General features: G+C 36.4%; 1 protein-coding gene across 1 annotated transcript in view; it reads right to left on the reverse strand.

The window, feature by feature from the left end:
* Window positions 1–25427, reverse strand: part of CORIN (corin, serine peptidase) — a 220990-nt gene that overhangs the window by 159536 nt on the left and 36027 nt on the right. Inside the window, exon 3 of the mRNA XM_004419037.3 lies at window positions 17873–18073. Coding sequence (XP_004419094.2) covers window positions 17873–18073 — 201 coding nt within the window. The remainder of the gene's footprint in view (window positions 1–17872; window positions 18074–25427) is intronic.

The raw sequence follows: 25427 nt of genomic DNA on the forward strand, positions 1-25427 counted from the left end.
CTGAAATGCTTGCTGCCTGACACCTGCTTCTAAATGAGAGTGTCCATAGTAAGGCCAATCCACCCTGAACCAGTCAGCTTGAGCCTTTAATACACAGGGAGTTTCTCAAGAAAATGTTAACGGCCATACTACATTTCTACTAAGGACAGATTAGAGGAATTTGGCCGAATTGTAACTGAAGACATTTGTTGGACATTAAGAAAAGCATTTCTGCTTTATCAGGAAGATATAAACAGGAAATCTTGGCATACTTTTGTCCAACTTGTTACCAACCTATTGTAGATAATGTCAGTTCACTTCTCAGATGCAAAAATAGGGCTCTGTGTGAAACTTGGCCTTGAAAAACATAAATTCTGAAACCTTTCCACTCCCTGCCTTTCTCATGTTAGGATGGAGATGATGGATCTGTTGCCCAGGAGATGTTATGGAAGCCTGGGACAATAAAGCCAAAAAAGAGAAACACGGGAAGTTGAAACGTAGAAATGAATGTATAGAGTTGGAATAGCAAAAAAGCAGAGTCAAAATTAGTGAGACTGCCCAGATTCAAACAGGGCAGTATGATGCTAACCTAGAGAGGTGAAGATCTGAAAAGCACAATGGAACACACGGGAATACCCAACACAAAAAATCCAAGAGGGGAGTGTCGAATCAGTTTTGTTTCTAGGGACATTGTAACTTTTCCTATAATTGGAAAATTTTGGAATATGAATCTTAATAATGATGAATTAAATATTTAATATAGGTTTAACCTATTTCTCTACAAAGCCTTTGCTTTCTCCAGGTGATTTCTGAAAACTATGATGTAGGATATTTTAATTAAAAACTAGCTAATATCAAAATTCCCTGATGCAAACAATACAGAGAATAGCCCAACTCTCAGTTATGGGAGCAAGTTTAAACTCTACTACAAGAGGCACTAGAAAAAAAAACGCTTTAGAAAAGATCCTGAGAAAATTGATAAAATGTTGACAAGCTGGGTGAGGGCACATGGCATTCATTGTACTACTCTCTCTATTTTTGTGTGTGGTTAAAAATTTCTATGTAAAAAGACTTTTTAAAAGAAAAGATTCTGAAATACTGTGGACTAAATTACCTGAAAGCCCACCCATTATAAACATCCAGAAATATTTTGTAAAATAAAACAAACTTCTTTTACATAAATAGCTGAACTCTCCATAAAGAAAAGGAAATCTCAAGATTCCAGAAAAGCAGCAGCAATCTGAAAACAAGAGCGAGGAGTACCTGAGATGACATCACAGGAATGAACATCACATGGGTGAACATCCTGTGAGCTGATATTGCAATGGCCCTCTCTTGGAGGAAGTTAGTCTCAATAAAGAGATGAGGCCTTAAAGCCACAGGAAGTACAAAGAGGCACTGAGACCCCCCACAAAAAGCAGGGACCCAACTAGCACAGGCATATGGTGAGGAAGCTTGCCTGACTCTGCCTAGACTCTAGTTTGAAACAAAAAGCTTTCTTTGGGCACTTCTTACTACAGCACTGGCCTCCCAAGGGCTTGAATTTACAACTATGCATGTGATCCAGGAACCCCCACCCCAAGCCAAAAATTAACATAAAAATTGGTCCTGGGACTGGGATCCCTTAGAATGCCTAGTCAAATCAAACACAAAATTGTCCTAGAGTGACATGCCTTGAATACAATGGAGTTTATAATCCAAAGTCATAAAATAAACAGGAAACCAATCCACTAGGAGAAAGAATAATAAGTCATTAGTCAGAACCAGCGGCAGTATTAGAAGTCTGAGAACTTCAGACAATTGACAATCTGATAGAGGCTATTAAACAATTATGAATGAAACAACTAAAGAAAAAATGTAGTAATTGAAACCTTTTGAAAAGAATGACACACTATAAATGAAGAACTGGAAGACTCGAAAAGAAACCAAATAGAATCTCTAGAAATGAAAAATATATATCAGCATTGAAATTTAAAATTCAGCAAATAGATTAAAATAGATGATTATAACCTGCTGAAAAGAGATCTAGGGAATTAAAAGACAAATCTGAGAAAACACACCAGAATTCAGCACAGAGGTTTATAGAGGATGGATTAGAATATCCAACCTAAGAGTAATTAGAGCCCAGGAAGAGAGAATAGAAACATCAGGAGCAAGGGTATATTCACAGGGTTAATAGCCGAGAACTTTCCCAAACTGAAGAAAGACCAGAACCCTCAGATTCAAGAAGCACATCTTCTAGACAAGAGATATAAAAAGAAATCCATATTATATTCATTACAGTGAAACCAGCAAAGGCAAAAAAAAAAAAAACATCCAAAGACAAAATGCCAGTTGCCTACAAGGGAAAAAAAATTAAATTGGCATTAAAGTTTCTGATATAGCATCACAAGAGTCCAGAAAAATGTGAAATATAATTTTTAAATTGATAAGAGAAAAAACTGTCAACCTAGGATTCTATACCTAGCTAAACAATCATGCCATATTGAGGGTGAAATAAAGATATTTTTAGAAAAACAAAAATTGAAATGGGTTCCACTGAAAGAACTCCCAGGGAGTATATTTAATTAAGGAAAGAATTTAACCCACAAGGAAGAAACAGGTTGCAAGAAGTAATGGTGATTATTATCTTATGTATACTTGAAATCTTTCATAATATTGAAAAAGAGTGCAAGAGCCATCTTGCTTTAAAGGTTTCTTTAAATTCCCTCAGAATTTTGGAAGTTGAGTTGCGCTAGCTACTTATTTATTCCTGTATAAACCTAAGGCTTACTACCTTGCTTGCTCAAAAACATAGGGAGAAATAAAAGTATCCCTCAAATTTTGAAGTTTGGAAAAAAAAGGAAACTCTACACCTTGGGTGCAGAAAGAAACTAAGGGAGAAAATGATATATGTTAAATTAAACCATACTATTGAATTATTCTAACTTCAGAACTTTATATATTTATTGTCTGTATTTCCATATCCTATGTAAATTTTAATTAAATCCCTACTATCATAAAATGTGCAAAATTGCATATGTAATTTAGCAGTGAAATGAGGTAAGCAGAAGTGGAAAATTTTTTTTAAACAATTACAAAGGTGATATCATTATTAAATCTGTACATTCTATTGTTTAGAATTTTTAATAGTTATTTTATTACTAAGCCATACAAAGTGCTTATGAAAGATGAAAGATGCGGGAAATACAAGATATACAAAGAAAAATATAAAAAGTCACCTATAGTACTATGACTCAGAGATGATCACTGTAAGCATTTGGATATATATCATTACTGAAGTCAAATGACCTAGACACAGCTTCCAGCTTCCTTACTCGCTAACTTTACAGACGATACTTAAACTCTCTGAACATCATTTTTCTTACTGTAACATGGAGATATCAATAATATCTACTTAATAGGGTTTTCATGAAGGTACATAGCACAATATTTGGCACACAATAAATCTGATTTATTATTTCACTAGTCTTTTTTTCCTTTCAAATGATACATTGTATATTACTTAACATAATATGAATACACATAACATTCATAATATGAATAGCACATGCATTACAAGGCATTGTACATATTCAATGTACATATTACTTAGTAGCCTGCTTATTCACTCACTAATATTTCCACATATCACTATGTATTCTTCCACAACATTATTTTTAATCGTTGCACATTTTATCCATCATATGATGGATTAAGAGCAAGATGGGGAAGAAGAACAAAAGACTGATTAAAAACTCATGAGAAAGAAAACATAACCTAGGAACAGAAAAAACAAAACCTTTATAAATGCTATATTATAAGAAAAAAAATGAGTTTAACAAAACAAGAGTTAGAAGACAAAAGAAAAAAAAACATTAGAATAAAAGAAAATTGAGACTATGACACTAAAATATTAATTTAAAACACCAAAAATATTTAGAATAATAAATTAAAAATCAAAGAGGCTTAGGATAACCATTATGAGTACATTTAAGAAGATTCACATATAAGAAATATAAAAAATCAACAAAATATGTGCTTCTGAATCCAAGAACCCCAAAGTGGAAAAGTCTTGAAAGATGTTATCAAGAAAAATTTTTCCTGAAATGAAGGAATAAATGAGTCAGCATATGAGAGGGGCAACCATATTTAATTATGACGTCAGAATGATGGAAATCAAATATAAACTGTTTAAGTTAATAAGCTTAATAGAAGAATTCTTCAAGAACTTAGCAGGAGCTGGGCGCCAGATGTGTTCATTGCTCCTGAGTTGCCACTTCTTCCACACTTTTTTGGTGAACAGAGACAACTAGTATGTATTTTTAAAGGAGGAAAAAATGCTGAGTTTACACTGATATTTCCAATTCAAAATTAAGATTACAGGGTTTTAATTAATTTATTTTTATATGTGTACCTCTTTTCTCTTGTGTTGGAAATGTAGGTTCCTGACAACATGAATATAAATACTTATTTGCTTTTTCCTAAATATGCAAAAATGGTTTCAAAATAACAACCCCAATATAATAAGGTTACTTAATGAAACTCAAAATGGATTAAGGATTTTTTTTTTAATTTTTTGTTTATTGCAGTAATATTGGTTTATAACATTGTATAAATTTCAAGTGTACATCATTATACTTCTATTTCTGCATAGATTACATCATGTTCACCACCCAAATACTAATTACAACCCATCAACACACACATGTGCCAAATTATCCCTTTCGCCCTCCTCCCTCTCCCCTTCCCCTCTGGTAACCACCAATCCAATCTCTGTCTCTATGTGTTTGTTTATTGTTGTTATTATCTACTACTTAATGAAGGAAATCATACGGTATTTGACCTTCTCCCTCTCACTTATTTCACTTTGCATAATATCCTCAATGTCCATCCATGCTGTCTTAAATGTAAGACCTGAAACCATAAAACTCCTAGAAGAAAACATAGAGAAAAAGCTCCTTGACATTGGTCTTGGCAATGATTTTTTGGGTAAGAGGCCAAAAGTACAGGCAAAAAAAGCTAAATAAACAGGTGGGACTACATCAAACTAAAAAGCTTAAAAAGGCAACCTACAGAATGGGAGAAAATATTTGCAAACCATATATCTAACAAGGGGTTAATATTCAAAATATATAAGGGACTTACACAACTCAATAGCAAAAAAAAAATAATCCAATTTAAAAATGGGCAAAGGATCTAAATAGACATTTTTCCAAAAGAAACAGACAAATGGTCAACAGACACCTGAAAAGGTGTTCAACATCACTAATCATCATGGAAATACAAATCAAAATCACAATGAAGTACCACCTCATACCTGTCAGAAAGGCTATTATTAAAAAGACAAGAGATAAATGTTGGTGAGGATGTGGAGAAAAGGGAACCCTTGTACACTGTTGCTGGGAATATAAATCGGTATAGCCATTATGGAAAACAGTATGGAGGTTCCTCAAAAAACTAAAAACAGAGCTACCATATGATCCAGCAATTCCACTTCTGGGTATACATCCAAAGGCAGCAAAATCAGTACCACAAAGAGATATCTGCACCCTCATGGTCACTGCAGAATTATTCACAATAGCCAAGACATAGAAACAACCTAAGTGTCCTTCAATGAATGAATGGATAAAGAAATGCGGTATTATTCAGCCACAAAAAAGAAGGAAATCCTGCCATTTGCAGCAACATGGATGAACCTAGATGGCATTATGCTAAATGAAATAAGTCAGAGAAAAACAAACATTGTATGGTATCACTTGTATGGAGAATCTTGAAAACAACAAAGCCAATTTTATAGAAACAGAGAATAGAATGGTGATTGCCAAGGGCTGGGGGGAAATAGGGAGATGTAGGTCAAAGGATACAAACTTTTGGTCACGGATGGATGAGTTCTCAGGATCTAATGTACAGCATGGAGACTACAGCATGGAGTTAATATAGTAGTGTATACTTGAAATTTGCTGAGAGTAAATCTTGAGTGTTCTCGTCACACACACACAAAAAGAGTTAACTATGTGAGGTGATGGATGTGTTAATTATCTTGACCTTGCTAATCATTTCACAGTGTATACATATATCAAATCACCATGTTGTACACTTTAAATATATACAATTAAATTAAATTGGCAATTTTTCCTCAATAAAGCTGGAAAAAGACTACTTAATGAAGTTTAAACTTTCTTTGCAATTTTTTTAGTGCTTAGAGTATATTCCACTGGGATGTGCAATCAGAATATTCTGTTCTAAGTTCAGTTCAGATAATTCTTTTATTTTGGATGGTCAAGTTGCTAACAGGATATACAGTTAGGATAATTTTTTGCTTTGTTTTCCATTTTTTTCTCTGGCATAATTGTTTATTGTGTAAGTGATTTACCTGATTTCAAATCAAAACTACATGAAAGGTACATTTAGAGATGTTCTATTTGCATCCCTGTTAACCTCTATTCTGTCCTTCTTTCCCCAATAGAAAAACCATTTTTATTAGTTTTTGGTGTGTCTTTCCACTGTTTATTTTTTAACATAAATAAAGACAAATGAACATATATAATATATAAATATTTTATTTATAAATATCTCTATATTGAATATTTGTCGTTAGTGCCATCAAGTCGATTCTGACTCCTAGAGACCCTGTGTACCATGCAGCAGAGCAGAACCCTGCCTGGTCTTTTTGCACCGTCCTCTCACCTTCCAGCGCTACATCAGACAATGCTCTGCTGCTATTCACAGGGTTTTCATGGCCAATTTTTTTGCAAGTGGGTGGCCAGGTCCTTCTTCCTAATCTGTCTTAGACTGGAAGCTCCGCTGAAACCTGTCCACCAGGGGTGATCTTAGTGGTATTTGAAATACCAATGATATAGCTTTCAGCAGCACAGCCACATGCAACCGTCACAGTATGACAACCAACAGAGGGGTGGTGTGGTTCCCTGACTGGGAGACAAACCCAGGCCGCAGTGGTGAAAGCAATGATCTTAACCACTAGACCACCATATTTAATACAAATAAACACAAGCAAATATAAAATATATATATTTATTTCCCACACTAAAGGTTGTATATTTTATACACTATTTTGCACCTTGATTTATTAATTCACTATTTAGTCTAGAGATATCTAGAGACCTCCCTCATTGATTTTTCCAGATATATCTTTCACTATTGCTTGGCTATATCATATTTTTTTAATAGTCCCCTCCTAATGGACATTTAGGGTGTTTCGATTCTTTTGTAATTGCAAATAACATCAAAGTATCTAGGTCTTTGATAAACATTCTTTATCAAACTAAAAAGTTCTCTTCCTTTTTAAATGTGTCAGATTTTATCAATGCTTTTTTTTCAACAATTGAGATGATCAGTAAGAGAGAGATCTACTTTATTAATTAAATGAGGAGATATGTGAATAAATTGTCTAATGTTAAGCCATCCTTGCATTTCCACGATAAGGCCTATTTCATTAAGATGCAGTATATTTTTAAGCGTTACTAGATTTGGTTGCTGATATTTAATAGTTTTGCACTTATAAATGAGATTTGTATTAGTCTGCTTGGACTGCCATAACAAAATACCATAGACTGGGTGGCTTAAACAACAGAAATTTATTTTCTCACAGTTCTGGAGGCTGGAAGTCTGAGATCAGGGTGACAGTATGGTTGGTTTCTGGTAAAAGCTCTTCTTTGGGTTGCAGACAGCCTTCTTCTCACTGTGTGCTCACATGACTTCTTTTTTGTGCCAGCATAGGGAGAGAAAGCAGGCTTTCTGATGTCTCTTCTTTTAAGGGCACTAATCCTATCATGAAGGTCCCACCCATCACCTCATCTAACCCTAATTACCTTCCAAAGGTCCCATCTGCAAATACCATCACACTGAAGGCTAGACCTTTATCATGAATTTTTGGAGGGACACAAACATTCAGTTCTTAACATTCCATCCCTTGCCCTCAAAATTCATGTCCTTCTCACATGCAGAATACATTCATTTTATCCCAACACCCCAAAAGTCTTAAGTCATTCCAGCATTAACTCTCAAGTCTAAAGTCCAAAGCCTCATCTAAATATCATCTAAATCAGGGCCGGCCCCATGGCTTAGCAGTTAAGCGTGCATGCTCCGCTACTGGCGGCCCCAGGTTCAGATCCCGGGTGCACACCGACACACTGCTTGTCTGGCCATGCTGAGGCAGCGTCCCACATACAGCAACTAGAAGGATGTGCAACTATGACATGCAACTATCTACTGGGGCTCTGGGGAAAAAAAAAAAAAGATTTAAAAAATAAATAAATATCATCTAAATCAGATATGGGTGAGACTCAAAGTATGATTCATCCTGAGACAAAATTACTCTCCAGCTGTGAACCTGTGGACTAGACAAGATATGTGATTCCAAAATACAATAGTGAGGCAGGTATAGGATAGACATTCCCATTCCAAAAGGGAGAAACAGGAAAGAAGGAAAAGGTGACAGGTGCCTACTGGAACAGTGACAGTACTTGGTGTGTCCCCACACATTATCTCTTCACTGTCTCTCATGATTGGCTATAATGTGGCCACTTAGCCAATCCCCAAACTCTAGAACAAGCAAAGATTTTTGATTTTAAGTCTTCATTTCTTCCACAGGGAAACCCTCCCATATTATTTATTTTTAAATTTTTTTGTTGACTTTAAAGGACACATAATATGATAACATAGTCACTGTAGCTTAACAGCCATCAGGTTGTCACAAATCAATCTCCTGAAATGCATATCCTAAAGGCCTTTGTCCAGTGCACATTTGCAAACATATAACCAAAGCAGAAACAAACTCTCTGAGCTTAATTACTTAATGAACAATGGAAGAATTCAAAAGTAATTCCAAGGAGGGAATTGTAGAATTCTAGACCTCCCACTTCTTGAAGTGATAAAATTCTTATTAATACCTATAAAACCAAAATTGGCCTTCCAATATTCTAAAGATAAAATTGCAAACCAAAGGTTCTGTTCAATTTATCTAAGACAATTATGTTGTAAATAACTTCTTAAATTTAAGAATGAAAGAGTATTATCTGATTAAAAATGGAAACATTAGGGGCTGGCCTGATGGCGTAGTGGTTAAGTTCACACATTGCACTTTGGTGGCCCAAGGTTCCCGGGTTCAGATCCTTGGTGCAGACCTACACACTGCTCTTCAAGCCATGCTGTGGCAGCATCCCACATACAAAATAGAAGAAGATGGGCACAGATGTTAGCTCAGCGACAATCTTCCTCAAGCAAAAAGAGGAAGATTGGCAATAGACGTTAGCTCAGGGCCAATCTTCCTCACTAAAAAAAAAAAGAAAAAAAGGAAACTCCAGGACAGACCTTTAAACTAAAATTAACTTTTATAATTGTAAATAAAACTTTATAATGTTTAGAAAAATGATATATTTGTTATAGCATAAAAATGATATGAATTAGCAACCTTGTCTTTTAAAGAAATAAGAAGAATTGAAATGAATCATGTTTTCGTTGATCTCTGGCCCTCTCATAGAATTTCTTAAGCTATAAATAATATGTTCATGTCTTAAAGAAGTTACTAGACAATTGGCTACTTGGGGACAGGATTTCTATCTGACTCATCTTTATATTGTTCATAGCCAAACCCCAGAGCTTGGCACCCAATAAATAGCTGCTGATGAACTAATGGCACTTCCCAGAATAGTAACCTAGACTCTCAGAAATTGAGATGTCTCATAAAGCTTGGAAGAGTACGTAGGCATCAGAATGATGAATTCATTCATCAGAATGAACTTACACTGATTAATATAATTATAAACAAGTACTGCAAGTCTTATCAATTCAAACACCACATGTGAATATTAGGTTAATGATGCAGAGCAGCAAAATAGAAAAATAAAATACATTAACACTAAAAGACAAGGAATGGTTTGCATTAAATGTGAAATGATGTAAAGCTTTTGGCTTGCAAAACTCATTAGCATACTCATTTCAACTACAAGTAAGTGAAAAGGCATATTCTCCAAAGGCACAAGTAACAGCAAACAGATCCCACTGCTGGGATTTTTGCTCTCAACACAAAATTGTACAACCAAAAACCTGAGACAGTCAGTAAATTGAATGATTGAGGCAAAAGAGTACACACGGTGCCAATTTTCTTTCAAAACTAGAGAGTAAAGTAAATTACACAGTTTTTGTTTTTACTTTTATCTGAGACTTTGTCTTTTAAAAGATCGTTTTTGTCCTTGAATTTGATCGGCACTGTTTTTGCAATGCTGTTATCAGCATGCTACTGTTTTTTCCTCTATGTGGCTCAAGAGTATTGGGCTGTTCTTCCTGAAGAGGGAATTTTGATAATGAATCTGGAGAGGAAAGTTTTGAGCCATGAGCCTTGTTGACATGATTATTTAACTCTGACTCTCATTTACTATATTAATTTATTATGGGCACATTACCTTTGGGGGCGCATGTCACCTGTGGGCTGTGGCGGGATTCATTTCAGAGAGAGGGTCAGGAAGTCTTAGCCAGAAATCTTTAAGAAGAGGGGAATGGGACTGTAGTCATGAAGGTGAAACAGGCACTGTTCCATTACCCCTTTCAAAAGCCCAGCTCTGCAAATGGTTGGGTTTGCTCTCTCTGAGAGGAACCCAATACATCCCAGGGACCGAGTCATCTAAAGATGGAATGAAGAGGAAGGAAAGGAGAGTTGGGGAAAAAGAGAAAGAGAGTCCATTCCTACATTTGAGTTTCCTTTCTCTCTCTTACAAAAACTGTGCAGGTCTTTACTAGAATGCCACCACGGTAACCAGACAGGCATGCAACAATTATTTAAATGCTTCTCTTGTTCTTGCTTAGATGTTCATGTTAGCCAGAAGCCCACGTCTGAATCTCATAACTGTTCTTTAAGCCTGAAAATGTGATGTAATATATAGGAGAAGGCAACCAACTGGACTTGAACATTAGGGTCTAACTCTGGTGTCCAGCAGAGTACATAGGGATGGTGTCCAGGGTCACGACTACAGTAAATTTTGGAGTAGCAAATTCCTAATGAGGCTTAGGCAGTCCTCAGACTCTCCTCCCAAAGTATTCTTTTCCTCTAGAGTAGGTGTCCTTAATCATAATCCAAAGACCCCTGAGCCCATACACAGAATTTAGGCTGTCTATGAACTTGAATGAGAGAAAAATAGCATCAATATTTCCATTAACCTCCAATTGAAATTTATCATAATTAAATTATCAATGTAGGCACCAAATGCAGAAAAACAAATTAGAAATCACAGCTGTTCTCATACCAACATAGAGTTACTGCAGACATTTCAAAATATTATTTATGCTCATCCCTGTTATAAAATTATAGTTATTGACCTACTGCTAGATATCATTATTTAATGTTTTAATAAATAAGCACATATATTACTACATTATGAATTTATATTTCTAATATTTTGATAACTGAATTTTAATATAATTGCTTTCCTTTGTGATTCCGATTAATTTATTTTAAGCACCAAAACATTATTCTGAGAAGGCACCTATAGGCTTCACCAGAATGCCAAAGGAATCCTTGCCACAAAAAAGTTAAGGAGCTCTGTATAGAAAATGCATTGCTGCATTTTCTGGGGATATGACACAAACAGCTAGAACTCAGGACCCCTAAAGCAGTATTTCACAAGCTGAAGAACTATACAGGCTTTTTCACAGGAAGAAAGTTATGCAGGCATACATAAAATTAGATATAAACACCTTTATGCCCATAGGTTTAACACGACTATAAAATTAACATGTATAAATTAAATACAAACAAAACTACAAAATTAATAAAATTTAAATTAATTATATTAATGTATTAATGTTAGCATTGTTCTGCTAAAACACCATGAGGTAGAAGTTCTTCTGCATCTGGGAAGCTTACATTACCAAGTATCCCAGCTGGGTGTGTCATTCACCATTTTTCTCTATTTGAACTGCCACAAAGGCATCCTTTGTACAACGTGCCAGTACATACTTTGTTCTGTAATCGAGAAGAATACCTATCAAGTCAGCCTCTGTTCCTTTCTTGATGGCTGGAAAATGTCTGTTGAAATAACTCTCTAGGCCCAAGATGGAGCCACTCCTTCCTGAGGTGTCACGTCAGCCAATTGAAACTTAGACGATGTGCACGTCCCTGTGAATGCTCCGCTTAACCAGAAATGAAGTATGTATATCCAGTCAGCCAGTCCCCAAATGTCAAGCCAACTCTGGGCTCTATACTTATTTCCTTCTTCCTTCTCATCCCAAATCATATATTTTCTATCTTTCTCTTCCTTGTTCTTTATTCTTTATGCCATAAAAGCTTCCTGCCTTCCACCCCATTTTGCAGTTCTTCAAAAGGAGACTATCCACTTCATGAAGTGTTACATAAAGTTTGTTTGTATCACCTAAATTGTATTCTTTAATCATTGTTTAACAGTCTAAGCAGTATAGCTTAGCAGCAACATAATCATAAAGAGAAACTCAAATACAGGCACCAAAATTCCAAATCAGTACTTGTTGTAAGATGATTATCCAGGTTATCAATAGTAGGCTTACATTAATTATTTTTTATTACCATTGAAATGAAAGCATACACTTAATAATTTCTTATAGAGAATTCTTGGATTCCCCCAGAATACATCTGAGGTCCCTCAGACTGCAGATGGAGAAATACTGTCTAACAACATAACAGAGGAATGATAAGAATACAATTCTCAGGCACATCTGAGCCATTTACCCATCCACCTTTACACATATAAGGACAGACTCCCATACTGAAGCACATAACAATCTACAGTCAATAATCTACAGAGGTGAGACCATGACTCTGAGGGCAGTAGAAATGACTTTTGAAGAATATAATGAAGATATCCAGGGTTCCATTCTTAACAGGATTAAAAAATGTCAAGACAAATGGAGAAGAGATTTTACCTGATTTCAGATGTCTGATTAGACTCCCTCTCCCAAAATCCCCTCTTGGATAGTTGCCTAATGAACAGTAATCCAGGTAAAACTACAAGACTTGCTCTGATCCTCTTAGCTTCATATTCTTGCAGAGCTCACTTTCAAACTAATAGAAATACCATGTTAAAAACACAAAGCTAGGAAGAAAGAAGAACCTTAGGGTTTTGGATTGGTGCATAAGTTTTCTACGCTCAGCAAATTTTGAGTATGAGTTTAGGGCACTTTGTTACAGAGTTATCGGTGCTTATAAATCACTGCTATTTAGACAGCTTCACTGTCATAACTGTTGATCCAAATCATTTTAAATGATTTTAAAAAGATCCAAGTCATTTTTATCTTCAGAAGAGAGATTCTGTGTAGTTCACTGAGGAAAAAAACTTAAATATAAGGTGAATGACCCTTATTAGGAGAATGGCTGAAATAAATGGCAGTATAATGACAACATGGAATACTATTCAGTCATTGTAACAATGAATTAGAGATATTTACATGAAGAATTCTTGAATGACAAAAATATTATGTAGAAAAATATTTGTAATAAAGGCGATCCTATTTTTTGATAAACAAACAATGACAAAATACCTCTATTCGTATGTCATTCTGTATGCACGGATGTGTATATATATTTAGATATGATTGTATGGCATGAAGGAAACTATAAAATCATACACATTAGGTTTTTAACATGGGTTAACTGTGGGCAGGAATAGGGTAATATGATGCAAAAGGAAGGAGAAGGAATAAAGTGATTTATGCAAAAAAAAAAGAAAAGAAAGACTTCCATTTAAAAATAATATATATAATATGATCATATTTATGTATTATAAAAAGAAGAAAAATCAACTCCCAATGTTGGAAGAAAAGAAAAAGAAGCATTAGAGTAGATAAGGAAAGTAAAAGTGATTCCGAGGTAGGAAGCACTTCCAAATGGCACAGTAAGATCCTCCAAAAATCTGTTCCTCCATGAAAGCAGTAAAAACACTGGAAAAATTATCAAAATCAAATTTTTCAGAACTTCAGAATTTAGCCAAAGGCCTGCATCAATTAGAAGAGCATTAGGAAAGTGGCTGAATCACCATAAGAACTATGCCTTTGTAGCATTTTAACTTGCCCTATTCCTATCACCCTCTCCCTAGTTCTGTGATAGCCTTGAAGATCATGGCCTTGCAACCACAGCAACTATGAAAGCCAGAAATGTAGGAGACAATGGTGGGGGAAGAATGGGTTTGAAGCTCCCAAAAAAGCCACCGCCAGAGAATTGTCACCATTCAATCCATCTGGAAGCCCCCTGGAAGGGATCTATTCTCAGGGCTTGTCTTTATTCGATTTGACTCAGAACTTTCTCTATGCAAACAGTTCTATTCCCAGGGCACTTGTCAAAAACAATCTGTGGCTATTTTTTAGCATCACAGCTACCTGAGGCAAGGATTCCTGTTGTAAATAAGATGCTGACCAAAACACGTATAAGGAAAAACTGGGGAATGAGATGTCCAAGGTAGCCTTTGAAAGACTCTGACATATTCCCTGGGATCTAGATGGCCAGGGCTGTGCCCATATCCAACAAAGATATGAGAAGTCAGTCATAAAAGCCACAAATGTATTGTATGGTGCCCTTTATATGAAATGTTCAAAATAGGCAAATCCATAGAGACAGAAAGTACATTAGTTTTGGACACAGACTGAGGGAAAGGGGAAATGAGGAATAATGGATACAGTATTTCTTTTTGCAGTGATGAAAATGTTCTGAAATTAATGGTAATGGTTCCACAACTCTGTAATAGATATTAAAAATACTGAATTGTACATACTAGAGGGTGAATTTCATAGGATGTGGATTATATCTCAAAAAGTAGGGTTTTTTTTAAGTGAATGAGAAGTATGAAGCATTTTCATCTGATATAGAAGATTTAGGAGCTGGTTACCAAAAAGTATAACGAGAGAACAGAACATTTAAAGATTTCAGCACATTAATCCACTCTCTTGTCACTTTAATTCCTCATAGAGTTTCTAGGTTATTTTATTGTGTGCCATATTATTTTTAACCCAAAATCTCTTGGTTGGTCAAAGAGTTTTTCCCTTCCCTTAAAATTCAATTTACGTTTAAATATTTATGAAATACATAAGGAGAAAAAGTGAAAATAAAAACCCAAATACAGACTGCAACCTAGAAAAATCCCTTGCTGAAATAAGCATGAAAGCTAACTATGGACCTTTCCACATTACCACTGGTTTTCAAAATGCAACTAATGAAACTCCAGAGGTAACAGATGTCACATAAAACTTGCTTCACACTTACAAAGCCCAGCTCTGCCCCACAGTGTAATATGAGGAAATTCTAGTTAAAACTTTACTCACTGCAGTATTCTATGCTTCGGCATGATATGAAGGCCCCCCAGGAGGAAAGGTCTTAAGGAAAGGCTATTTCCTGGTACCTTTTGCCAGGAGTTCTCCCCTTGGTTTCCTACCCAGGATATTCGGATAGGATAGAATGTCTGGCCACTGTATTTTTGGACCGAAGTGGACTTAAATAGCTTTTGTAGGTGCCAGGAATTTAAAATGACATTTTAGTTAGAGAATAATAAAAAAGGGGATAAAAGCCAATTCTCTGCTAGGTGTTAGGACAGACATAAGGCATTAAATGATACTTTAAGTAAAATTGGTTAAATAAATATCAAGTGCAGAAGTGTGATTAGGCATCACCAACCAAAAGTGATGAGATACTAAATTTTTGAAATGACTGTAGTTCATTTATTTATTCACTCAACAAATATTTTATTGAGCACTGGCTATACAGCAGTAAACAAAACAGACTACTCTCCCTAATCTGCTCAGTAATGCTCCTGCTACTGCAAAGAAAGCTGTAAAATTAAATGAGGATGCGTGAAATACTTGAAAGAGCATCTGAATCCTACTTCCATGTCTACCGATTTCTAGACAAGTGATATTGGGTATGTCAACTTAATTTCTCTAAGCCTCAATTTCATACCTTGAAAAGTGGTGTATGTTACCTGTCCTGCATACCTCCTTAGTTAATTATAAGGACCATGGAGAAAATATTCAAACATGCCCTGAAAACTATCAAAAGCTCTATAATCCCGGGCCAGCAATATTACTGAAATGTATGGACGACTATCAAATCTCTTCAATGAATAATGTTAGTTAATATAGACAGTCTACTGAGAGTCTATGTGGTCAGATGGTAAAACTCAATGCTAACTGTCAAGTACATTAAGAACAAAGACATATTCAAAGGTGTTGACTTTTCTTCATTTAATCACTCTAATTTCACCTGGATTTCCTTTCCACGTCAAATTACGTTCATATTTTCAAGCAATGTTCCAGCTATAGGAAGAGAAAATGAGTCAAATAGACTTCCATCAAACTTCTAAACTTAGCAACAAGTACCATATGTTTCTTTACTCTTTGGGGTATGTATTTGTCACCTCTACTTGAATCTTAGATGACGAAACTTGCAAAACAGAGACAAATCCACTTAGTAAAAGAAAATAACAATTGCTGTAATGGCAACCACATTAACTGGACTGAATGTTTGCTTAAATTACTTCTGTACTTCTGATGAAAAACATTGTCCTTAAGAATAATGAAGTGCTTAAGACATGACCAAAATATTAAAAACCTCAAAATTAAACTCATGAGGAAAATAAATTTTACTTGGCATAATTCCGGTTTGCAGTATTACCGTCAGGTAACGAACATGAATCCATATGAATCACTGGTGAACAACAAGCATTGAGAAACTGTTAATACCTATAGGTACTGTGTGCAACAATGGAATGCAAACAATCTGTCTCTTTGGGGCTAGAGAAATAGAATAATCCTGCCTTTCTTCAGACACTGGCAAATATATACCGTGATAGCTAAGAATCAGCTTAATCCTTCCCTTCCTGGCCCAGAATGAAAATAAATACTCTGTCTTAGACCTAAGATGTGATTCCCTTTGTGGGTTTTCATGAAAGAAGGAGGAACAAACAGGAAAATGATCATAGATGGATGGGTTTTGTATAATTTTCAGTCTACACAACGTTCTGTTAGGAAGTAGAAAATAAGAATTAAGACAACTGCAGAGAAAGTTCTCACAGCGACTGCTCTGATTATGTTTCGTCAGTGCTAACTGGATCAGAGCTGAAGCTCTTTGGCACTTTCCACACAAATCCACTCCCACCATCATTCTGGAAGTTTAGTAACTTGACTGAAAAATCTGAGGAGCATGGAAGGATACAGTCACATTCCAGAGCATGTTGTCTGCCACCATCTAACCGACCCCATCTCCACATTTTCTGTCTTCTTTCTCTCTCCCAGCTCTTTTTCTGGAATAACTGACAAATTGTTCCATTTGTCCTCAAGCAGAAGTTTCACACATACCATTTTCCTTGAGGTAGGATCATTTGTCAGCCACCAACAAGTAAAATAAATTGCATAGCCAATAAAAGAGGGAGAAGAGGGAATTAAGGGCAAAAGAACACATGGACACCTCCAAAGCAAATGGGAGGACAGCTCCTGTTAAATGACTTGGCATTGTATTGCAGAATTAGGAGCCCTCCCACGAGGTACCAATAACAGAATAAGTAACTTACTTATTAGTTTAACCATCTCAAAATAAGTAACTTAAAACTTTAAAACAGAAGCATGAACTTTCAGAGGTGAACCACCCCAAAATCAATACTGTTATATTGGGGCAAGCAGCATAAATTTTTATGCCTCAGAAATGTTAAACGATATGGACACGTTTTCGTTACTTACTCGTGTCCCTATCTGGACAGCTGAGCTAATGGCATCTCGCGTGTAGGAATAGGGCACTCAGCTAGGCTGGTCAGATAATGGAGTGGAGCTTCACCTGTGTGACCAGTAAGTGATTGTGAATTAAGAGCATCAGTGGCCACACATAAAAATCTATCTGTGGGTTCCACAGACATCAGAGGGCACTCACGTTCAGCACCTTTGGACTTACTTGTATTCCTGTGGTTTTGGTCCCCTGGCAGAGAAGCAACCGTGGTCGAGGCTGGAATGTGTTGGTTGAAATGTGCAGCAGATGTCACAGTGCTCTCATTATAAATTGTGTTTGTAAGAAGAACATCAGACACTTGGACTTCACCATCAATGACCAAAAGATCACTTCCATTTGATTTAAAATAGGCCTTTTTTAATGTTCCTGAAAGAAAAAAAAAAGATATTTTAAAACATTACTAGAAGTATTTATTTGAAAAAACATGTTAAGAAAACTCTAGAGCTACTTTGCCAAGTCTCCTTCTATCCAGGCAAACACGAAGAAAAAGATGATGGCGAGCACAATGACCCACTTCATGTGGACAACCAGTAGAGTTTTGCCTCTATCGCAAATCACATAACCCTGCAAAGAAACTATTGCTTTCTTAAGAGCTTAAAGTTTAGAAACTGAGTCTCCCGTCCAGGTTCTGGGTGTCCAAAGAATTTAGGGCAATTCCACTTCACCTGAGACTCATCACAAATAAATAAAGTCTGGTGAATCTTATAGTGTTTCCTTCATGCTTTCTGTTTCTCAATTTTACCCATCATTGAATGCTACTCAGTACCCAGGACATATGCTCTCCATATATCTCTCTCTGCCACCAAAGGACGTAATAGTGCCTGCTTAGCTTCAGTTTTATATTTCTCCACATTTTCTACTAAATTTCAGTGAACTACACATAACAGATAAATAAAAATAATAGGGCTCATATATTTTCCAAGACTTATTTCCTAGAAACCAAAATAAAGCAGAACTCTAATTCCAGCAAAACTAAAAGAAGAAACTAAATTATCTTCATGTTTGACCAGAAGCTATAAAATATAATTATAAGAAATAAGAAATAGTCATTAAACTAAGGTTATCAACTGGTCACTTGCAAGGTATTCATTCATTGACAAAATAGTCAAACATAAGATTATTGGGAATCACCTAGCTTTGGCTTTAGGCAAAAACTTTTAAAAACTTTGAAAGAGATTGTGTATTTTTAACTCAGTCAAAATAGACAACAGACTGTTTCCGGAATACAGCACTGTGGTTGAGTACGCCACTAAAATAAATGAATGTGATATTAATCCATTATAGAAATACCCAAGGGAGATTTTTTTTTTCTAAAAACATTTACAGTGAATGCTCTAACTGGTTCTCACTTTTCCAAACCATGGGCCATTAAAAATAAAAGAAATATAAATAAAATGTTTAATATCAGCCTATGGAAAAAATTTCTCTACATGTGCTCAACACTTGGAAAATATTAACTACAAATCAAAATAGAAAAGCAGCTGTTTTCTAGCCAACTAAGGTCAACAGTTTCATCTGCCAAAGGATTCTAAATAAAACATGGGAGTGAAAAAACTAAATCATGACCATGTGGTACAGGTAACACACTCTCCAAACTGTCTGTGCAATTATGAGAAAATATCAAATGCAGTAGGTGAAATAAAAGACTTCATTTAATTGTTTTTGATTTTCAAAATGATTTAGAATTTATCCTAGATCAAAATAAATGTATGTGATAGGCTTGGTTACTATATAATGCATACTTCCTTCATACAGAAAAGTTCAGTAATATCAATTAGATATAGTCTAATCAATTAGATACAATTTTATTTTCATCCATTTGTTAGTTATTCTCTCCTTTATTTATTTTGGCATAAAGAGATTTTTTCACATAACATGTTATTTCCACTAATGTAGCTGTAAGAAATATATAAGGCCCATAAAGTTGATTTATTTATCATGTTCACCCTGTGAGTCAGCATCTGGCTCTGTCAACAGACTTTTAGGAAATGCCAATTCCTCAAGGTTGTATCCCTGAGTAATTCACTGAAAAGGAGATCCTTATCATATGAAATATTCCAAGAGTTGTTCTTAACATTTTGTTTGTAATGATTAGCATTATTAACAGTCTTTCCTTTATTTTTTTCACCTAAGCACAGTGGTGAAAGTGTTGACAACATCTGTGTACTCTAAGAAGTCCTTTGAAACACCGACTTTCTTAGGAGACACTAACTTGGATAACAATTTCCTAAAAAAAGGCAGCTTTCTGCTCTTAAACTCTACATATCAAAGCAAGCTAGCAGAATAAAGAGAAAGATAATACATGATATACAATAGTTGCTGTAGCTAATGGCCCTAAAATGTATTTTTGAGAGAGATAGACAGACCGAGGGAGAGAGAACAAACCTAAAGGACTTGTCTTTAGAAACCTGAACTCACTAGACAATTTGTTTTCAAGCATTTCTAGAAACCAACCAACTCTCCACTCAGTTGGTCATCTATTGCGCATTTTTTAAAAAGCACAAAAATTAGAACTCAGTAAGACTAAATACTCTCCAGCTACACCATGACCAGCTATAAAAATGCTGAGAGTTATTAGCCCAAAGTAGAGTGTTCATTCTTCCAGTGTTGCCCCATCCTTTTCCACGTTCCTCTTTCTTTAGTGCTGTGGTTAAAAGTGCAGGTTCTACAGCCTGACCACCTGAGTTTAAATCCCATCTTTAGCACTTACGAGCCCTGAAACTTTGGGCGAACTCTCAACTGCCATAAAATAAGGAAAATAAAAGTACTTCCCTCATGGGGGGGGCCATTAGGATCAAATTAGTCAATACCTATATAAACACTTGGAACAGTTCCTGGCACACAGTAAATTCTCAGTGTCAGTCATTACTACACAACGATAGCAACAAATTGTCTTTCTTAGGGCTACTAAGGTAGTTTCAAATAAATACCAATTTCCTTTTACTATAAGTGCAACTCAGCCTAACAAAATGGCTAAGGAAATTTTCAAAAGTGAGTCACTTAATCCTCTTTTAGAGTAAAAGAACTGTGGCTCTTTCATGCTAAGTTATTAATAGAAGGCCACATTGTATCAAGGTTGTATGGCTCAAAAGTGTCTCAGCTCTGTAACACAGTTTTATTTGACAATGTTTAAGAAATAGTCTATAATTCCAATAATAATAGCCAGGCTTTACTGATCACTTACAATGAGTGGACTGAGCACTGCAGTAGGCAAAATAATGTTACCCCAGATACGTTCACATCCTAAGTCCCAGAACCTGTGAATATGTTACCTTACCTACCTTACCTGGCAAAAAGGATGCTGTAGATGTGAATAAATTAAGGAATTTGATATGGGGAAATTATCTTGGATTATTCAGGTGAGCCCAAGGTAGCAACAGGGTACATATAAGCAGAAGAAGGAGGTAAGAGAGTGTGTATAAGAGCCATGCAGTGTGAGAAAGACACAATGGGCTCATTTTGAAGATGGAAAGAGGCCACAAGCCAAGGAATGTGGGAAGCCTCTAGAAGCTGGAAAAGACAGAAAACAGATTGTCCCCTAGAGCCTCCAGAAGGAATACAGTTCTGTCTACATCTTAATTTTACCCAGTGAGACCTATTTTGGACTTCAAACCTCCATAACTCTAAGGTAACATATTTGTGTTGTTTTAAGCTACCAAGTTTGTGATCATTTGTTACAGCAGCAATAAGAAACTAATACAGGCACCTTGCTAAGTATCCTCACTGCAAGCATCTATTGAGTTAGCCTTCCAACAATCCTATGAAACAGGTGCTATAATTAATTCTTCTTTATGGAGTTTCAGAGAGAAGGAAACTGAAGCTTACAAGAGTTATTTAAGTTACCCAAGAATTGAGTTGGGACATGACACATACACAAACACCCACACACACTTCTCACTTTGGACAAGGTATACAGGTTAAAAAAAAAAAAATCAACCATCATATGCATGTAAAAAAAATTATCTTCCTAGGATGTGAGTTTAAAATTAATTCCTTGCCTTTATATCTCCAGCCACGTGGTAATACATTTACTTTGCATTTTCTATGTGCCAGAAACTTTGTATTTACTCTCTGCTGAGAACACAAAATTTAGTAAGCAGTTCTTGTCATCAAGATGTTTATAGATTAGTTGAGGGAGACAGGCATGTAGTCTAAAGATACAAACCATGCTACAAGTGCTTTGAGAATGATATGCATAGGACGATCTGGTGACAAAAAGTAGAGAAATAGCTGTCTTCCGTTTGAGAAAGTCAGGAAAGGCTTCTTAGGGGAAAATGATCCTCAATGTGAATCTTGAAAGATGATTAGGGATTTTTCTAGGTTTGAGCAAAGCATTTGTGAGGAAGATGGAGGTATAGTAAAAGGGAATGGAGAACTTTCTAGACAAAGCAAAGGGTGGAAGATATGCAAAAGCCTAGCATCAAGTAATTAAACATGACGAACCCACAGGAGACTGGCAAGAGAAAGGGCTAGAGAGGGAGTAGAAGCCAGACTGTGAAGGACATTTCCTGTTAAAGATTTGGAACTGATCTTGTGAAGGAACACTTTAGAAGGACCTTAAATAGGGTGGAACGTTAGAACGATCACTCTGGCGGCAGGGTGATGCTTGAAAGGCGTGAAGTCTAGAGGATGGTTAAAAGGCTATTGCAATAGTCCAAGTGAGAAAAGAGTAAGGCCTGACCCAAGGCAAAAGCGGTGAGGACAAAGGGAAGGTTTGGAGAGAGCTTTCAGGGGCAAATTGTGAGAACATAAGGGAAAGAGTCAGAGGTCCTTCAAGGTTTCTGGTTCAAATTCCTGGGTACATGAAGGTACTCCCAACTGAGATAGGGGTGTAGGCCATGCTATTCATCATATATTTTCAATTCTTTCTCATTCTACTAGGACACACACTTGGGTTACATTCTCTGGCCTCATTCTCTGTCTCTTGACATCTTTGATGTTGGTGAATGGGTACAAATTTCCAGTTATAAGACGCATAAGTTCTGGGGATCTAATGTACAGCATGGTGACTATAGTTCATAATACTGTATTATATACTTTTAAAAAAAGAGCCTCCAGTGCTCTTTCTCTTTCTCTCTGGCACAATAGCCACAAAGGTTCAAGATGATGGCTGGTCCATCAATTTAGTCCCCGAATGACATCAATGAGCATAGCCCCCTGACATTTTGCAAAGGACATGTAGCATGAGTGAGAAATTGACCTTTGTTTTTTTTTGAGGAAGATCAGCCCTGAGCTAACAAGATTGCCAATCCTCCTCTTTTTGCTGAGGAAGACCAGCCCTGAGCTAACAGCTATTGCCAATCCTCCACCTTTTTTTTTTTCCCTTTTTCTCCCCAAAGCCCCAGTAGATAGTTGTATGTCACAGCTGCACATCCTTCTAGTTGCTGTATGTGGGACGCCGCCTCAGCATGGCCGGACAAGCAGTGCGTTGGTGCACATCCGGGATCCGAACCTGGGCCGCCAGTAGTGGAGCACGTGCACTTAACCACTAAGCCACGGGGCCGGCCCCTGACCTTTGCTTTTTTTAAACCACTAGTATTTAGGGATTATTTTTGTTACAGAGGATAGCATAGACTATCATGACTGATACAATAGAAAATAGAGAATGAAAAACAGAATCTGCGGGAAATTACTTTTATTGTTATTGTTAAAAATACATTGACTATAAAACGCCTATAAAACATTAAAACAGAAAAAAGTCTAAATCTAGAGCAATCTAAACATTTCTTCCAGAATGCATTGCCAGACTCCCTGACAAATTTGTGTCTTCTTTGTGCTCCCAGAGCACACACTGCTTTGATCACACATGCACACAAGCGGAATTGTCTGTTTTCTTGTCTGCCTTCTTTTTTTGTTTTTTTTTGTAAGGAAGACCAGCCCTGAGCTAACATCCGTGCTAATCCTCCTCTTTTTGCTGAGGAAGATCGGCTCTGAGCTAACATTTATTGCCAATCCTCCTCCTTTTTTTTCCCCAAAGCCCCAGTAGATAGCTGCATGTCATAGTTGCACATCCTTCTAGTTGCTGTATGTGGGACGCGGCCTCAGCATGGCTGGAGAAGCGGTGCGTCGGTGCGCGCCCGGGATCCGAACCCGGGCCGCCAGTAGCGGAGCGCACACACCTAACCGCTAAGCCACGGGGCCGGCCCCTTGTCTGCCTTCTTGAGGGTAGGAAAGTATATTATGTCTTCATCTCAAGTACCGAGCAGAATGCTTGGCACCAGTGTAGGACTCAATAAATATTTGTCGAATGTATGAATAATGAAGGAAGTCATGGGAGTGGATGATGTTGCCAAGAGAGGAATGGATGTAAAGTGAGAAGAGAACTTAGGATAGACACCCTAACGTTTAATGGATAAGTAAAGAACGATGAGCTTAAGAAGATGGAAAAAGAGCAGCCCGAAATAAAAGGAAAATCAGAAGTGATAACGTGCAGGCAAAGCAGAAAAGCATTTTGAGAAGATAAGAGTACTCAAGACGGAGCAAGATCATTTCTGGGTGTCACATCTGAATGGCACCAACTAACAATGAACATGCTCCTTCTGAACTGGTGTAAACAAACAGAGAGAAAGCATTGGTTCTTCATTTTAAAGTGTTGTTCAAACACACCTTGGCTTCAAATGCTGCACATTGGATAAAAAGACATTGGTGGACTTGGTAAGAACAGATTTAGTAGCATGAAAAGAAGAGAAAGAGGGGAAGATCAGAACGCAGTGAGTTGAGGGCTGGATGAAGCATAGAAATCATCTGAGGATCTTGTTAGAATGCAAATTCAGCAGGTCTGGAGCGGGGCCTGAGATTGCAGATTCTGCATTTCACACAAACACCCAAGAGACGCTGATGCTGCTAGTCCCCGGACCACACTTGGAGTTCAAGACTTTAGACTACCATTTCAAAAAGCTTTAGACATTAAGTAATACCTCAGGCCTGAGTAGTTAAAGAAAAACTATTCTCAAGTTTGAGAACTCTCTGTTGATGAATCTGCACCAGAGGGCAGAAGTTACTAAAGGAATTTACAGATTTAAAGAAGTAATGTAGAGTCAGGTCATAAAAGATCATAGAGAATCTTAAATTTTTGGTGTAAGGAAATAAGGATCTGAGAGGTTTTCCATTTTAAAATGATATTCAAAATACAACATTATAAGTTAGGAAGTTAAGATTCTCATAATTCCAAATTTTTGTAAAATCCACAAACTGCTAAGAAATTTGCTAAGAGAAAAACTATATATATAATTTTTTTTTTTTTTGCTGAGGAAGATTGGCCCTGAGCTAACATCCGTGCCCATCTCCCTCCATTTTTTTTGTGTGTATGGGATGCCACCACAGCATGGCTTGAAGAGTGGTGAATAGGTCCATGCCTGGGGTCCGAACCTGCAAACCCTAGGCCACCTGAAGTGCAGCACGCAAACTTAACCACTACGTCCAGGCCAGCCCCAAGAAAAACTATATTTAAGTTCAATGATCTCAAGCTCATCTAGCATTTTTGAAAAGGAAAGTCATTTTATAGAGGAATATTTCTCTTGAGTTCAAGAAAAATGGATAGTTTACCATATTTCCTATACTCTCCACCAGTATAATTTTTCTTTCTTCTTCATTGCATGACAAAAATAAAAAATTAACTGGCCACACACAGACTTTTCATCATTTAAGAAAGTTAGGAAGATCACCTTAGGCTATTTGTCATAAGCTTACGGCTAAAACAAAGAAAATTTATTTTAGATGT

The sequence above is a fragment of the Ceratotherium simum genome, chromosome 8, assembly GCF_057802395.1.
Source record: "Ceratotherium simum simum isolate JZ-2026a chromosome 8, ASM5780239v1, whole genome shotgun sequence".
Lineage (NCBI taxonomy): Eukaryota > Metazoa > Chordata > Mammalia > Perissodactyla > Rhinocerotidae > Ceratotherium > Ceratotherium simum.